This window comes from Adelges cooleyi, unplaced genomic scaffold (genome assembly GCF_023614345.1).
Source record: "Adelges cooleyi isolate 19-005CV unplaced genomic scaffold, UGA_ACOO_1.1 ACOO_flye_CR_arks_rails_tigmint_CR_PRNA_23, whole genome shotgun sequence".
In the NCBI taxonomy this organism is placed as follows: Eukaryota; Metazoa; Arthropoda; class Insecta; order Hemiptera; family Adelgidae; genus Adelges; species Adelges cooleyi.
The window spans coordinates 6,911,904-6,930,530 of NW_026095893.1; the positions used below are offsets into that span (position 1 = coordinate 6,911,904).

Below are 18,627 nucleotides of genomic sequence, written 5' to 3' on the forward strand. Positions count from 1 at the left end.
TCTACTTAGCAGGATAATAGAAGGTGCCACTGAATGGAATAACAGCAGAGGGCGACCGCCACTGGACTACATTAGTCAAATAGTAAGAGATATGGACTGCAGATCTTATTGCGAATTAAAAAGGAAAGCGGAGAATTGCTGCCAACCAGCCTTTGGGCTGTTAACAAAAAAAAAAAATTTTTAATTTAGCATAATAATTATATTATTACAAATTATGTCAAAATTCATCAAAATGAATTGTATTTAAAATTTAATGTTACTACAATATTTTTATATATATATATATATATAATAAACAGTTATTCTTAAAAAATTATTAAAGCTTGAGAGGGGTATTAAATTTACACTATTTACATGTCTTGACTAGTTCGCCAACGTTTCTGAACACTAGCACGTTTCATCTTCAGGGCTTACGTATGGTCTCCGGTTTCCTTGGGTCCTCTTTTTAATTGATATATCACCGGTTTCCACGTTTTGCTCAATTTCCAACCATCTTCTCGGTGAAGTTTGTTGTGCATTTTTCGATTTCTATGGCTTCCCTCACCATGCGTTTCGAGTAATGGGATTCTCGGGACAGGACCTTGATTTCTTCAAAGTTTACACTATGACCTTCTTAACCCACGTGTTCTGCTACGGCCGATTTTCCAATTCTTTTGTAGTCCACATCTTTTTCGTGTTCTCTTGCACGTACTTCAATAGGTCGTTTTGTTTGACCGATGTATGAATGACCACAGGTACACTGAAGTTCGTAGACTCCCGGTGTTTGTAGTTTCGGTAGTTCATCTTTTGGACTCCGGAAAAATTCTTCCAATTTCTTCACTGTTGAGAAAACCGTCTTTATATTGTATTTTCTTGCTACTCGTGCTATGCGTTCGGTCAATCCACTTATAAACGGAATTACCACAGTGCCTTTGATATCTTCTTCTTCCTGAATAATCCTTGTTGTTTATTTTTACTTTCTGCGTTTCGCAGGGCCTTGTTCACTGTAGTAATGGTATAACCGTTGCTGCATAACGTTTGTCTGAGGTGCTGTTTTTCTTCTTCTATATGTTCTTCATCTGCAATGCGAACAGCTCGTGTGGCCAACGTGTGGAGAATCCCCCCTTTCTGTTTGGGGCATGATGTGATTGAGAATTCAAGTATCGGTCTGTATGTGTCTTTTTTTCTGTAAACTGCTGTGCCAAAAGTACCATCCACCTGTCGTTCAACACATACGTCTAGGAACGCCAGCTTGCCATTTTCTTCTTTCTCCATCGTAATTTGTATGTGCGAACTAGTCAAGACATCCAAATGGGAGTAACCTCAAGTCATGTAAATAGTGTAGTTATTCTTAATTAGTAAAAGTTATATTTCAATTAATTAGTGAGAACAAAACAATATAATGGTGTATTAATATTTTGTACAAAATTAAATTTGAAGCTTTTAATTATATTTACAATTAATTAACGTTATGACTATTAGTGTGTTCTTATTATAATAGCATATATATTATTACTACGTGATATATGATAATGAATATGAATATGATAGTTTAATCTCCAACAAAAACCTAACAGTGAAAAAGGGTCAAGTTCTGAATGAAACATGACCTTTCTGAATGAGACATAAAACAGACTTGGCCGCAATGTAAATATCACTTTGATAGGCTGACTTTTTTGTGAGGGGTATGGAACTTGGCCCTTTTTCACTGTTAGGTTTTGGTTGGAGATATAAATGTTTTTTGTTGGCTTCAGCATCCTGGGCGAAGTGTTAATTTTTGACGAGGAGTTACTTGGGAGCATTTCGAACATTGGTAATAGAGAACCCCGTGTTTGATTCACGCGGCCGCCTTGAAGATTTTGCTCTAATACAATTTTTCTTAGAAAAGCGGCACTTGCTATTTTTTTTTTATACTTAGAACGAATGTGTTCTCCGACGAAGAATAACACGGGTAAAGAGAATATAGACTGAATTAAATAATGATATCATTACGGTTATTAAAATATTTGTTATTTGATGACAACCGATAAATGAAATAAAATACAATAAAATTACGAAAACAATATGTTTGATAAGTATTTACTGTCACTTACAAACAATTACTTATAGCCGTATTGTAACACTGAAAGAGACCGTTTGTTTCAACGTCACGGCGCGAGAATCTGTGATTAATTAATAAAAACCCGTGCTAATCTAAACAAGCAATATTCATATGCGCGTAACATCATACATTTTAGAACTACACTCCCCTAAAGCGGCATTAGTTTTTGAGAAAATTTAAACTTTCAGATTTTTCCTTTTAGTTACACTATAACACCTACCTTTATGCCAAATTTCACGTGTCTACCTATACGAGAAGTATTTTATACTTTTGATCATGAGTGAGTGAGTGAGTCAGTAACAAAAATGAAAACTTTGAAATTCTCCCCTTTTGAGAAGGCTGACTTTTGAGGGCTAATTTTTTTACAGTATTCTAAGCTACTCAAGCTAAACCTATGTTTCATATTTCATAAGCTTAAGTTTAAGAGGAAACAGAGATATGTGGGTTGGAAAAACTGAGTGAATTGGTTCGTGTAAAGATACACTGGCAATGCTGGAACTGGGTCTGGCGCACTGCCGTGCGCTCAGATTAACTTTGATTTAACTCTGATATTTTTAAAGTTTAATAAATAGAACTTCATCAAATCAATTGTGTTCTGGTAAAATATACAGTGTTCATGTATTTAAAATATGAAGTCCATTAAAAACGGTAATCTCCATTTCCACTACAGTTAGAAAATCATTTCAAAATATTCAATTATTATTGTAAATGTTGTAAGTTCTGTAATAGTTTGAATATTGCAATACAAATACATAACATTAAATTGCGTTTGTGTTTCTGCTAAAGGGAATCGTTGCGTTTAAGTAAACAAATTGTTCCGTTAAATGGATAATTTCTATTTGCTATTTAACCGACTCAATCATAGATAAGTTAAATTAAATAAAACCCGTGGTCGCTGTAAGTAAATACAGCAGAATAGAATTAAACCCGAATGCGTAAGACTGGGTCGAAAGGGTGGGTTCCTTAAGATGGTTTACGGTTTATTCGCCAGTGCGAAACAATGGTCGATTAACGATGGACAAAGGGTCACGTTTGAACCCGACCGGGGTAATTGTGAGTATCTTTTACTGGCTAGAAAAGAAAACCACTGGTCGGTTTATGGATGGACTGAGAGAATAGAAAAAAAAAACAAAATGTCAGTGATATTTAATTCAGTAATCCGCTTTACTGGCTTAACGCCGTTCATGTTTATTTTACTGAACATGGAAAGCTTACAAATTATCATTCGATGCCAAATACAATTGTGACCATCAAAGTGCAAAATATAATATTGAATTGTAAAAAAAAACTATTGGCGATAAATTTCATAATATTATTGTGTATTACTTTACTATTAATAAAAATGACTCAATAAAAGTTAAGCATCACTGAACAAAACAATCAGTGAGAACAACATAGTATTGCCATCTTGATAATTTCAATAACCCACTTTCTTAATTACAAATACAATGAGAATTGTTTATTTTATATTTGATAAGTATTTATTTAGTATATGCTTTCATATGCAATTTAAGATACAATAACTACTATCTTAATAAAAGATACATTTTACAAATATATCATAACTAAATGATTGACAAGACTGGACGTATTGTAAAAATTGAACTACGCTTTGATCGCTGTTTATGGTTTTATAGTACTCAAAATATAATTTACTTTTCTCAAATAAACTTGTACAAGAACGATTTTTGTAAAAACTAAAAACCCCCAAATATTCAGTTGTGAACTAGTTTTCGGCTAAAAAGAGTGATGCTTTATAAATATATAAACATATAAATATATAAATTAATATACTTAACACTTCATTATTTTTAAACACACCGTAAAACTTTATTTTTCTTTAACAAAATACATAATATATACAACAGACAATTTGTTTTATACGTGTTGTGCGCAGTACATTGTTATGAAAATAAAATATTGTTAAATTATACGATAAGAACTTAGATAATTTATTTATTTCGACAATTTTTCTTGAGTGTAATATTTTAACAACTTTTACGAATTCTAATTTGGAATTCAGAATTTTTATATGAAAAAAATTACTCAACGTTGTTAGCTCACAGACAATTACTGTTTACTTTCTTTAACTGTTCCAATAGGTTGAAACTGTTGCTGCCTATCGTTTGTTCGGAATTCATAGGGACTACGATCCAAAAAAATCTAGTATCTCCGGTGGTATTAATTTAGTTCACTAGCACTCAATATAATAATATTTTCCATCACAGATAGTAATACTTATAATAACTATCCATTTAAAAGAAATCCGCGAAAAAGAAATAGATAGGTTTTTTAATACAACTAGTGCTCATATCTTTAATGGATAATTTGTTGTTCTTGCAAGTGTAGATAGGTATTGCAATCTCTTATATTTTTGATATATTTTCCAAATATTTTTTAGGGTGATGTATCTCTGTTCATTTAAAAAGCTTTAAAATATAATATGAGCGATAGAGAGTAAAAGCGAGACTAAAGAAAATACGATGGTGTGTTTTATCCTATACCTAACCCTGCCGACTATCGGTGTGATCGCCGTCAATATAAAACGGGTGTCTTCGGAAAAAAGAAAAGTCACGCCACCCATCAACCTAATAATATTTCGCCTTATGACACGTAATGTGCTGTTTACGGCATCTATTGCTTTTTTATGGGCTATCGTGCATTCATCCCGCACAATAAATCAACAGTTTCGTTATACTTTGACTTTTCAAGCATGAATAGTTAAAAGTTTTTCAGGACCATTTTTGAACATCGAAATACCTTTTTAAATTCAATTACACTCGCAGATTACATTGTAATTTGTATAGATGTTTCTAGTTTAATTAAATATTAAAAAAAAAAATTAACACAATCGCTATTTGACAATGATTAAATAGATAAAGCATTACATGGCATACTGTTGTAAGTAAAGTCATATTAATCGAAATCATGTTCAAATATTTGAACATTTTCGATGAACTTGATGGGCAAAGGCAATGTATTTTTATTTACTTAATTTCATCAATTAATTATTATTTTAAACTTTCACTATTGATTTTATAGAGAGATATACTTAATGTTAAACGGTATATATATGTATAAAGGATTTTTATTATTTATCAGGGAATTTTTGATCAATTGATTGTAACATCAAACTATTGTCTTAGTGTAATTTCTTAGTTGTTAATGTTAGGGTCATTGAGTAACTAATGACTTACCTTGTTCCTAATTTATTTTACGCGTGAAACTATCGAGAAGTTGTGCGAACCCGGAAATAATTTCTATGCCCTTTAGCAAAGGATTGGCCTTAGGATGTTTTGGTCGAGGTACACAATACGTGATCAAGCTTGTATACAGGTAATTCAGTTTATTGGAGCCTCGCGACTGCTTTTCCGTTCTTAATAAACTAACTTCGTTAGGCGTGTTCATCATCAACTATTAGCTCTTTTCATCTTTGCGTGATACTCCTATAATGATGTAATATTGAAAATAAGTACAAAAATAAACCTGTCTTTCTTAAAATATTTAAAAATATCAAAAATGATTTTGTATGGTTATTTGTTTTACTTTATGATCACATAAGGCATTGGCGCAAAAACATATTTAAGTAATTAGTTACAAAGGGATTGAATCTATTTCCCATATTATAAGGATTCAAAGTGTTAAAAATATTTTGTACGATATATATTATGAAATTTTGATTTTTTTGTTAATAATTCTTCATGGAAATATTAAATTAACGCATAATATATTTATTCAAATTTAATTGTTAAGAATTTAAAAAAAAATGGAACTTTTAAATTTAATATCGGAGAAGTGTAAAATAGTAGCAAAATGTAAGGCAATTTCTAAACTGATAAACACAGCTTGTATGTAATAGTATTACCCCTTCGTAAATATTTGCACACCATCCTCTTTATATAATAATTATTGTTTATTATAAAAATTTATAATTTTCATTTGAAAAACTGTATATAATTATTTAAAAAAATATTCATAAATGTAATCCTTATATTTACAATACAGTTTTAGTATAAAGAAACCGTATTGATTTTTAGATTTCGCTTCATAATATTATATCAAATATGTTCTCTAATAAATACAATGTTAAGAAATCTCGAGAGAAATTCAACAACATCACGCTTTAATTGTAGAATTATTTATCGCAATGACACACATTTGTACTTTGAAACCGCTATATATTTTACAGCTCCACAATTCGACAACAAAACATTATTTTTTATCTTGATTTATGCCATTTTACTATATTTAGTTGGCTTTTTTTAAGAAAAAAAATGATTTTGAAAATATCACTTATAAAATGCTGGAAAAGCTTTTTATATAATTTGTTTGGTATCATCCACAAACACATAAGCACATAAATAATATATTATATATTATGCCATATCTCGTTTCGAAGGGTATTATAAAATAATTTATCTTAGAATAAAAAGTCGCAAACAATATGGTTTTGTTCAAAATAAAAAATTCTATTAAAGTGGTAACCGACATCCAATTAGTAGTGAATATAGAATACTATTTGTAAAGTAAAATGTTTTATATTTTGCACGGAGCCTAAGTTTAGTACGTCAATACTCAATTATTTCATATTACTAATACATTGGGTATTGTAAATATAAAACTAAATAAATGAGTTATTATGACTTATATGACACCTTTTCGTCACTATACTCATTTATTACAGTAGTCGACCACTTGGGTGTTGCCTGAGATGAGTATTTTACTGTTTTGTTTGCACTCGACACCATTGCCGCAAACACTGCCGAAGGGTTTAATTTTGATTGGTCTTTTGTGTGCCATAGTTTGCGTTTTCCTATTTATTTAACTTTGTCTTATTGTATTACTCGAAACGGTTATTCACTTTTGTTCTGTTTCCAGCAGTTCTCTTATATTTATTTTTATCCATCTCGATTTTCGACCTTCTATCTCTGCCCTACGTGACCATTCGATGTTAGGTTAAACATTGCGCGAGTAAGTACCAATCGATTTGTAACAAACGTCGTGAAATGTCAATTTATACTTTTTAGGTTGCTGGGAAGGAATGGTTTTTACAAAAGTATGTACATTTTTATACTCTACGTTCTAGAACCACTATGTCTTTTAAACCCTACTGGGCCTATTGTATTGACCAGCATCTTAATGAATCGCTGTAATGGTTACCTATGGATATTTTATATAAACACAAAACGTACATCAGAAAACCCATTCAAATAAAATCTCGTATAATAATCAATCTGTTAAACTTCTTAATTGTGAAAATCAACAACCGTTTACAATACCTGACAATTATTCTTTATCAGAAATAACGAACTTTGGCACAGTAATTGAATAACGTTAACATATTATATCGTCCACATAATATATTGAATAAAATAAAATTATAAATTGTCTATGTTGTGCAGCAAAAACGTAAAAGCCACATTTTGGTTATTTCATTTCAGATATTTTGAGTACTTATCATAGTCGGACCTATGACTGGGCTTAATGGCATTAGCCCCCCTCTTCCAATATAAATATAAGTGCCTTTTGTCAGTTTTCAATTGTAAAATGTTTTAGTGTTACAGGGACCAAAGTCCCCCAAAAATCAAGTCAAACCCAAGTTACCACTGTGATTGTTTTAAATACATTTTTACACGCATCCTCATTGTGGCATTTCTTATTTTATATTTGTTTTCACCAGGGTATAAAGTATAGTACAATGTTATATATTATAAGGTATAATTATGACATTTAAAAAATGTCTTGTTTAGAAAGAAGAGTACATAGACGGATATACAAGGGACCAATTTTAGAAAATTAAAAATAGGAGAACAAAAAAATTAGTGAAATAAATCTACCAAAAAAAACAGGTAAATGCTACATGATGAGCAAACCATTTGAATGGGAAGGTAATATCTATAGTTCAAACAGCATCTTCAAGAAAATTGATAGGGAAGACAAACGGTAGACCTATAGCCTGTCCTAGATAACGTTAGGTGGACAAAATCAAAGACAATCTAACAAATGCAGGTAATGAAAGAATAATAGCAGATAGCGGGACAGCGACAGGTGGAAGAATATAGTAGAGGCAGCAAAAGTCCTTCCATGACTGTAAAAACTCAAGAACAAGGGTATAAAGTATAAATATGAACACAATTTTACAATGTTATGGCTTGAGAACCTTTGCTTGTAACTGTAAGATGCCCGGTTGCTCTCATCGTCATAGTGTTAAGTATACATTTAGCAATCATGGCCGTGACTCATATAAATGATCAGACACTTTAATAGAATGTTCCATTGATAACATTACAGTTTGCACCTTTTCCGTGAATTGGTACACGATAGTTAACATCCCTAAGATGTGTCATGCATCACTGTATCTTGTAGGCTACTGTTTCTACTGTCAAAACAATTTCTATAAATTACTGTGTAAATATATTGAAAATAATTTACCACAGATACTTCAAAATGTCAAAATTATTATTGCAATTAATTTGGATATCTATTAAAACAACATAAATTTGTCACAAAACCATTTACGAGTTAATGACTATTGTATGGCTTGTTAAGAATATTTTCAATGACATGAACAGTCTACCTAAGTTTGGTGTAATTCACCGTCTTTAGTTTCACATTTTAACGTTTTCATGAAAGCCATTTTATTACACTCATTATTACTAGAAATTATCGATCATCTCAATCCAAATGTCCTAATATGTATATATTTTTACAGGACAAATCAGCCAGCTGGGACATTAACGATGACGACGACGATCCTAGTCCTCGGGATGATGGAGACAACAAGCACGGGACTAGATGTGCTGGTGAAGTTGCCGCCGTGGCGTTTAACCAATTTTGTGGTGTGGGAATCGCATATAACGCTAAAATTGGAGGTTTGATATGGTTTTATTTATACTCAAATAACGATTACATAATTATACAAACATCGTGAACAGGCTCTCGACGGATATAATAATATTATTATTGGCTATTAATTACTTTATTTTTTTAACTTTCACATTATTTGAATATTTTCCCTTGCAGAATATTTTGCCCAAACAAACAAAAGCATTTACTCGCCACGTATTGCCGTTATAATTGGTATAGGTATTCATTAGTGTGGTAATTCCGGTTACGATCAGCAAAACTTAAATATACTGATTACAGGACTCAACATCAAAAACCATTACGGAGATTTGCCAATTAGTTATACCCTGTTATCGCTATTATTACGCTAAGCAAACGCCAAACGTCTGTACTCTTCAACTGTAAACTCTTAAAATTTAACACCATACCAGTAAAAAATTATTCAGTTTCAAATTATATATTTTTGTTGTATTATTATATGGACACAATATCCCTCCTTTGAAACATCATATAAATAAAAAGAGGAGAGATTATTTTTTTATATTCATCTTAGAATGGTTTTCTTAAGAATAGCCTATAATAAAAAAAAATATTTTTTTTTAAATTGATTTTTCAGATTATAGTTAAAGGTCCAGCCGGACGTAGAAATAATAATAGGTATTCGAACCTTATACTATGTTCTTATTTATTATAAATTGAGCCTCGTCTATGCAGATTGTGACATCTTCTAAACTTATTTTATTTAGGTTTTTAAATTCCTTTTTTTTTAAATAAATAATAGTTTATTAAATAGTTTAGTACATTTTTACAATTTAAAGAACTTTTTGGTTTTATAATTAAATAACAAATCAAGATAGCTATTTTAAAAAGTAGGTTATTTAAAAAATTCTGACAGGTCGATTGTAAGTATTGTAGAACTACTTTTGAAGTTATTAACGCCTAAAAGTAGAGGTGGGGTAAACATTTTTTACAGAGGGTACGACTAAAAAAAAAGATTATCGGCTGTGACGGTCGGTAATCGCGACAGTTTATATATAGTTGAGCATGCGCGTTGTCTAATTGTGTTGCTTGGTCGCGTGGTTTGTTTCTTTAAACCAATACATTTTTATAAATTAAGTTTTTCTCTGTAATATAATTGATAAAACAACAATTTAAAAAAAAAAATAGTGTACATTTTTTTAAAATACAATGTTAAGTACATAATATAATCTAAGAATTAGTCAATCTTTGTTCTGTGAATTTATTTTGTTTTAGATCATTAGCGTTTACCAACTTTAGGCTCATTATACATTATTTGTATAATGACCATTGTACTATAAACGCATATTAGTTCAGACATTGTTAAATTAAAATGGAACGGTTTTTTCGTTTGATAAATTCCAATAATTCCATATAGTATATACCTTTAATAAAAGTATAAATAAAGGTATAGATAGTTCAAGTCGATTACACACATAAGCATAGTGAGTCTAAAAAGGATTTTTAATACATTTTAACACTTTTTAATAAACGTACTTTTACTACTATAGCACTCATTGTACTTTTATATTTTATATCCTACTTTCTAAAAATAACCCAGTTGGTTGAAATCAAGTAAGGTGTAGTATAAAGACGTAATACATTTATAAAATGTAAGAAATAAAATCACTAAATAAAAAGCTCCGATAACTATTCGTTGATATTGACTGTAAAAAATGTTTTTAGTGGCTTTCAGCTGTTTTATGGGTTTTGCTCCATAAAAACCGTTTTTACTAGCCATTTTAAAATTTATTTTATATGTATATCCTAGGTCAGTTCTTAAAACCTTTTAAATACCTTTAGTAAAATGTTTAGACCACAGGTCTTAAACTCGATTCTTTAATTTAGAAAAAAATACATTATTGTGGTATGACGGTTTTTTTTATTTTAAATATTGTCGTGTTAAAAGAATAAGTCAAAGTTTAAACTTTAAGAACCACTTTGGTTTTTATATATTTTAAAAGGGTAGTTAATGGATTTTTTATTATTCTCTTTCGAAATCCAAGTACTATAAAAGTTAGTGTAATGAGTGGAAAGCCTATATTCGATCTTCCGATATAAAATAAATGCTAAAATAATCTAAACAAGATATGTGTAGAGATATTATATATATATATATATATATATATATAAATAGTATTTTAGCATTCTACTATTCATCATTAGTCAATAATGCTTAATGTATTATTTAACTTTACACAATTCTAACCATCTATAATAAACATTTTAAATTAATAGTAAGTACTAAGTACTAGTATTTATATTCGCTCGAATAGTATAATAATTTACTAATTACTAACCTGTAACATTTAACCCATAATCTTTTATATAAAAAATTACAATTTATAGTAGTGATTATATTACATTGGGAACAATTTACTTATAAATATTCAATTTTATTTTACAAAACTGGAGTCTAGAATAGAAGTTAGAAATTATTTAATTTTATTAAAAATTATAATAAATAATAACAGCATAATGAATTTTCAAATATTTTTAACTTCGAATGTAATGTGCTTGTTTGTAACTCGTTATAATGAAAATTCAAATTTTATACTTCTTATTGAGTTTTATTATTTTGTAATGATTTTGTGTTGAGTTTTTGGGACCAGGGAAATATGTATTTGATAGGTGCAATTTATGATTTTTTTTTTTAAACATTTATTTTCTAGACGTTTTTGGTATTTTATAACAGATTAAAGATGAACTGATGTATTTAAAAGAAACCATACAAATAGGATAAGAAGCATTTATATAGAATGATCAATATGATTTAGCGAAATACATAATATAAGACAACTCCGTTAAAAGTAAAGTATTAAGTTAAAAGTGCACGATATTAAAAATTGTTACAACATCAATAACTTGTGCCGTTTACGTTCGTGTAAATTTTATGAAATTCTCTACATTTTCAAAAGTTATAAATTGTTTTTATCGAAATTATGTGAAGCCAAAATTGTTCTGGAATGCGAATAGTAATGTAAGTAATATGAACTTAACGAGAAGATAATTAAATTATTTTGTGACTCTTTCATATTTTTATTGTATGATATTATACAAAAATACAAAATAAAAGGGTACAGCTGAGCGCTAACTATATATTCTCATAAAAAACCGAGAAATTATACTACGAGTACTTACTAAATTAATTTACATTATTTTTCATCGATTGATTGCCATCTCAGTGTCAGTTGCAGTGTTAAAAAGAACAACGGGAAAGATTTCTTTTTTTTCTCTTATACTATATTATTATATCTGTTATTTTGCCGTCGCGTAGCCGCCACCGATGTCAACCCTCTTTCAAAAACTTTAAATGAGTGTGCTGCTGGCAAATTGTTTGTAAAAATCAAGCTTGTACATTGGCATCGCGCTAACAACATTAAATGTGTCTGTAAGCCCTTCGGTCTCAGATTTACAATTGTCCATTCGACTGTCATGTGACAAATAATAAAAGCAATTTAATTTTGACATTTTTATATTCACTATCGCAACTCAACACGCGTAACTTATTGATTTTGGATCGACATCATAACGGGTCACTAGAGTTTAACATTACGTTACATCGTTTTATATATTTTGTATTTTATAATGTAATCGAAATCGACGGCCATAACCTTTATGTATACTAATTATATGTGTATTGTAGATTTTCAAATAATAACATAATAGTTTAACAATGAAATGTTGATTATTTACACGTAATAACATATTAAAAAGTAATTTTTGTATTGAATATAGCCGTATATAAATTGTAATATTGACAAATGTGTTATGATATTAAATATGCATCACTTATTACATAAAATAAATTCATGCTACATATTATTTATTTACTTCTTCCTCTTTCGCCTTAATCCACTCTAAAAGGCTCGACCCAGTAAGTTATTTTTCTCTACATAATATCTTTTTTAATTCATCATACTTCATACTCACATAAATCCATATTTTTATTTCTTGCATTCTCCCCATTCTTTTTCGGTCTTACTTCTGATTTATTTATGTATATTTTGACCAGTTTAATTTACTATTCAAATACAGTTCACTGTAATACTGTACTTATTTTAAAACTAAAATGGTAATGACGTTTAATACTAATACATACTATTTTTTGTAATAATTTTACTCGAGGTATTAAAACGATTCTTATAAATAATAATAAGAAGAACATGCGTCAAATACGTTTTAATAATGTTTAAATATGTTAGCTCAATAAATAATAATTGTGTATAACCATTCCTAGATTATAAATACTAAATATCGAACACTAGAATACCTATTTAATTTTGTATATTCTAGCAGCTAAGCCCGTTGTTGTTCAAGTTTAACGGGCGCTAGATTTTTTCCCTCTCTACCCTTTATACCGTGCAATCTGATGGAAACGTTTCAATTTGACTGGAAAATGCAAATATCCATATTTTATTGTTATAGAATGACGATAGCTTATATAGAAGGCAGGTCGTATGGTACATCGGTATCAGTGTATGCCATTTCTACCCTTGGAATGAACACTATTTGACCGCAAGCTGAACCGGTCAGTACTCTGGTGATGACAACGTTTGGCTTAAGTTCTTGAACTACCATTCGTGCGTCATTATAGTGGCCTTTTTTTGTGTTCAAATCCCTCATTAGGATGACGACTGTTCCTGGTTTGAGGTTGAGCAGATGACATGGCAATCCAGAGGGTGTTCAAGAATTAAACTGGGTTTAAGGGTTCGATGCGTTACTCTCCCGTCTTGGTCGATTGTGTCGTGACTCAAGTACGCGTGAACTCTACCTTCGAGAAGCTCGTGCACTGCTTCATTCACTCTCTCAGCGTCAGCATTTTTCGGACACAAAATGGCTTTGGTTAAGTATACATCGAAATCTTGAACATTTAATTGGGAGCCAAACACTTTTACCGCCAAATGGCCATCGTGTAACCCCAATAGTGGGATTGCTAGTCTCTCTTCTGGTAGAGATTCAACTTTGGGATGATTCCCGTCCTCTATACTTAGCACCCATTTACTGAAGGATGGATCCACTGATCTTATGTTCTTTGTTAGTCAACGAATTTTGAATTCTCCCCATAAGTGACTGTATTTGATACAGTTTTCGATGATCTTCACTCTATTGCCACGCTTAACAACTGGCAATGTCTGTCTACAGTCTCCTCCTAGCAGCATAGTTTTCCCTCCAAAAGGCTTGTTATTGCTCATGATTTCTTTTAGTATTCGGTCAAAAGCCTCTAAGGCGATCGAGGGAGCCATTGTAGCTTCACCCCAAATAACAATCTGACTTTCCCTAATAGTTGCTGCTTCGTTTGAAGCAAGTCGGAGGTTTGAAGTGGAGGTTTCTTTTAGAGGTGGGACTAATTAGAAAAGGTTGTAGTATGTTTTTCCTACTTCTAGAAAATTCACCGCAATACCAGTTGACGCAGTTGCTAATGCGATTGTCCCTTCTCATCTAATGGTGCTTAAAAGGGTTTTGTATAAGTATGTTTTCCCTATTCCACCTGGGCCATCGAAAATGAAGCACCTCTTGGGAAGAGTGTCATCAGCGATCGCGGAAAGAGTAGTGTCAAATGCTCGTACCTATTTGTTCTTTATTGAGACGTTGCAACATTTCTTGTCCTTTATGTTTTTCGTTGTTGATTTTTTAAATCGTTTGTATGGTATCACCATTTGAAACATAATGTATACAATCCTAGGCTAGCAATAACAATAAACGCTAACTACCGATCTACCAAACCGCTACTTCCGGACAGGATATCAATGAAGACGAAGAGTACGGAAAAATCAAGGTAGCCTATTCTAAGCGTCGTGATGCGAGGAATCGAACAAACCAACCGCTAAAAAAATCCGTACAGTAGTATAGACGGATAAGAAAAACACACACACATCACGAATTATTTAGAAGGGAAATTTACTTTATTTACCTTAAAACTATTATTTTAAATAATATTAGTATAATATTTTTTTTTAATTGTGGTTTCATTATTTTATTGTATAAAATTACTGCCTACATATAGAGAACTCTTGTAGTAGTATGATGTTACAAATTGTATTATTTAACACTGTATAAAAGTAATTTGGTACCACGTAGAGGTATAGGTTTCAGCTTATAATATTTTGTATAATCTTTTATTTACACAACATAAAATATGTTAACTCGGTCGGCAAAACGCCCATTTTTCATTATTTCCACTTTCCATTTTTATAATAATATTATTTTGATGGTAAAAGTGGCACACAATGACCCGCGGAGATGATCAATGATTTTGTTTTTTTATGGAATATATATATATATTTATTTATATATTGTACACAACGATTTGTATTAAATCGTTGCTTTTTCCTCACTCAAAAAATATCACGTCAGCCACAGTGATCGATAATAGCAATAATATATTTTCCTGGTAAAATAATCGACGGTTTGTGTGTTTATCAAAAGGTGTACGGATGCTGGACGGACTCGTTAACGATGCGGTGGAGGCGAAAGCGTTAAGCCTGAACACCGACTACATAGACATATACAGTGCTTCTTGGGGACCGGAGGACGACGGGGAGACGGTAGACGGGCCAGGACCTTTGGCCAAAAGAGCTTTTGTTAATGGAGTGACATCGGTAAGTGTCATCGTCAAAATGTTATCTAAATAGAACAACCGACTGTGTTGTCGTCGATGGTATAATACCGAGACCACTGTGTGTTGTAAGCGTTGTTGCAACTCCATTAAAATATTCCAATAATTCTTGATGAAACCAGCTTCTTGTATTCACAGTCATTCAAAATTAAAATTAATTTTAGAAAAATCGAATCTAAAAATTACCATATTAGGTTAAATGTCCATTCGGTTTTCTCAAGTTTATGGTGTATACAAGGAACTTATAACGAGAAATATTTACACGCTCTACCCGAGGATGTATTCTAATTGAACGTGAATTAACATAAATTGAAATTAAGATATTCAATAGACCGCTTTATTTTAAATAACAAAAAATAATCACAGCAAAAATAATTGAATTTCGGTAATCATAATTTAATTTTCCAATTTCACTAATGGATAAAATAATGAAATGAAAATCTACCTCATCTTACATCGCTAACAAATATAGCATTTAAATTAACTGCGTATTGATAATTACTATTGCACTAAAGGTTTAAAAGTTTTGTTTCTCGATTCTCTAATTAGATTTCGTCGATAAATTAATTACAACATATAATATGCTCGCTGTTCGATTATTACACTAAGAGTTCATTAATTAAGAGTCCTACACCTATATTAGTACTAGAGACTTTAAAATAACTTGTGTTTTATTTGTTGTTCGAAAAACAATGATTAGATTTGCAGTATAGTCAATACAAAACAAAAATAAAATGTTTATAATTTGGTTTTCATTAACATCCGAACATTTGCTATCTTTTTGCAATATTAGTATACAAATATTATTCGTCATAGTTGGCACTGGTAAATGATAAGTCAAAACAGTATTACACGTAGGTAGGTCAATACAGCAATGGCAAATTATATATATTAAGAATAATATATATGAGAACACTCATAGTATTTACCAGAGTGTGGTAAACGATAAGAAGTTAAGAGTAAGTAAAGTATGACTAAACATTTAAAACTGAGTTCTACATATTTGAATTTTTATAAAAACGGCTAATAAATCAACCCCTTAATTTCCAAAAGTATAATATGCTTTGAGGTAAATCATTATTTGTTCATCAGTGCTAAATAATGTTACAATTTATGATTTATAAAAGAAACCATAAATTAACGGTTAAGAGTTTAAGCTGTTAGGTGACAAAAAGAATTTATGTTTAGGGCAAATAATTAAAAATCTTGTTTTCTAGAAATAGATGAGAACTCTGACTAATGGCGCCCAATAGTGAAATTGTGATCATTCAAAATGTATGGTTTCATAGGCGGATACGATGTACACTGAACGTTACGATGGGTCTTCATTGATATAATTGCATAGGTCCAGTTAAAGAAAACCAAGTACTAACATGTCCAACCATAAGCGAAGTAACCTTTGCAAAATAGTCGTCGTTAAGGTTTTTAAATAGCCGGTTAGGTTTAACCGTTTAAATAAACGTATGGGAACATTTATTTTAATGGATTTTTTTTACATAATTTATAGGTCATTTTTTCCCATTTGACATTTTATAGCGAGTTCTCTGCGTGCATCAAATGTGTTATTTGCAGTAAGCAAGACCTAAAATAATTACACTTGTTCTAATAGTGATGAGTACATACATTCATCCAATACCAGGGCTATAGTAGGCAGCACAATATCTCATGCATTGTGCACCGTAATACCTACTTTAATGATTGTTAAATTTGGTTCGTGATTATCACTTTTGATAAATTTCTATGATGCACCCCAGGCCGGTAGTTGGTATTTTCAACGTACACTTATGTTGTGTTTGGCGTTAATGGATGAAAACCATTTGGCATTGCCGCAGTAGGTATAGTATGGAAGTAGACGATTGTATATATATATATATATATATATATATATATATATATATGTGTGTAAGTGTATGGAATAGTTGGAATAGTGAACATGGCAGGGGAATCCTCCGATGTCCCGTCGCCAAATAATGGGAAACACCGGGATACTTGAAAATTATTCGTTTTATGAATTCTACCGGGTGTGATGTTGAAATGGTTATTATTATTATTATTGTGCCCGCTTACTACCTTTGGGAAAAAGGGTAGTTTCCTAAATGTCGATGAAAGAGAAAAATTGGCCCAAAAAAGTCAAAAGAGTATCCTCTGTCTACATGGTTTGAAACCGTCGTTTGCCAAAATTATATAAATGTTTAATACCTTTTTTTCACCTCTTTATTGGCACCAAAACTAAAGTTATGAAGGTTTTTTTTTCATGTGTGTTAATTATGTATTAATATCGTCGAGCTTTGAATACGGTACGAACTTATGTCGTTCTTTAATAACTTGCCTAAAATATTTAAAAAAAATCTAATTTCACTCTCAGCCATTTATGTTTTTTTTATTGAAGTGAGCAGAATCAAAAAGGCATACATGTTTAATTTTCTTTAATGTCTATTTTAAAAATGTAAAAATCATTTAAAAACGAATACAGTACAACGAGAGAATCTATCCCCCCACATACCCCAATACTGTACGCTTTTGGTTCTCATTACTTCAAAATTTTAACAAATTATTCATTAAACTCTATTGGGAAGACATCTGTATTGTATAAATAAAAAAAAAAGTATTAGACAAAAATACGTTTACAATGTATATATACTATACATTATACATTCATAATATAGTATGAATATGATTTAACTTACTTTGTTATAAAGTTGTTATGGTTTTTTTTAAATTCTATTTTCACAATTAAATTTGAATATTATAATATTATAAATATTTATTTGTAATAATTTATGTAGCGATAAGTCCATTAATGCAAGCTCATATTATTTTATCATTTTAAGTACAAGTGAAAGAAATATATGTTTGTTGGATATATTAGAGGGTTAATGTAAATCACTAATAAGTTAAACATGACTTTTTTTTTTTTGTAATTATATATTATTTGTTTTAAAGTATGTTATTAGCTATTACAAATAATTTAGATAATACCTATTACTATCAATTTTCATATGACACATTTTTACATCTATTGCAAACAGATATAATAAATATTATACCTATTCATACTACCTTA

The 18,627-nt window shown here is 30.4% G+C and overlaps 1 protein-coding gene across 2 annotated transcripts in view; it reads left to right on the forward strand.

The window, feature by feature from the left end:
* The window catches only part of LOC126836185 (neuroendocrine convertase 1-like), a 107,376-nt gene that overhangs the window by 59,032 nt on the left and 29,717 nt on the right, over positions 1-18,627 (forward strand). For both annotated transcript variants that reach the window (XM_050569374.1, XM_050569376.1), the window contains exons 5-6: positions 8,793-8,952; positions 15,374-15,546. In XM_050569374.1, the coding sequence (XP_050425331.1) occupies positions 8,793-8,952; positions 15,374-15,546 (333 nt within the window). The remainder of the gene's footprint in view (positions 1-8,792; positions 8,953-15,373; positions 15,547-18,627) is intronic.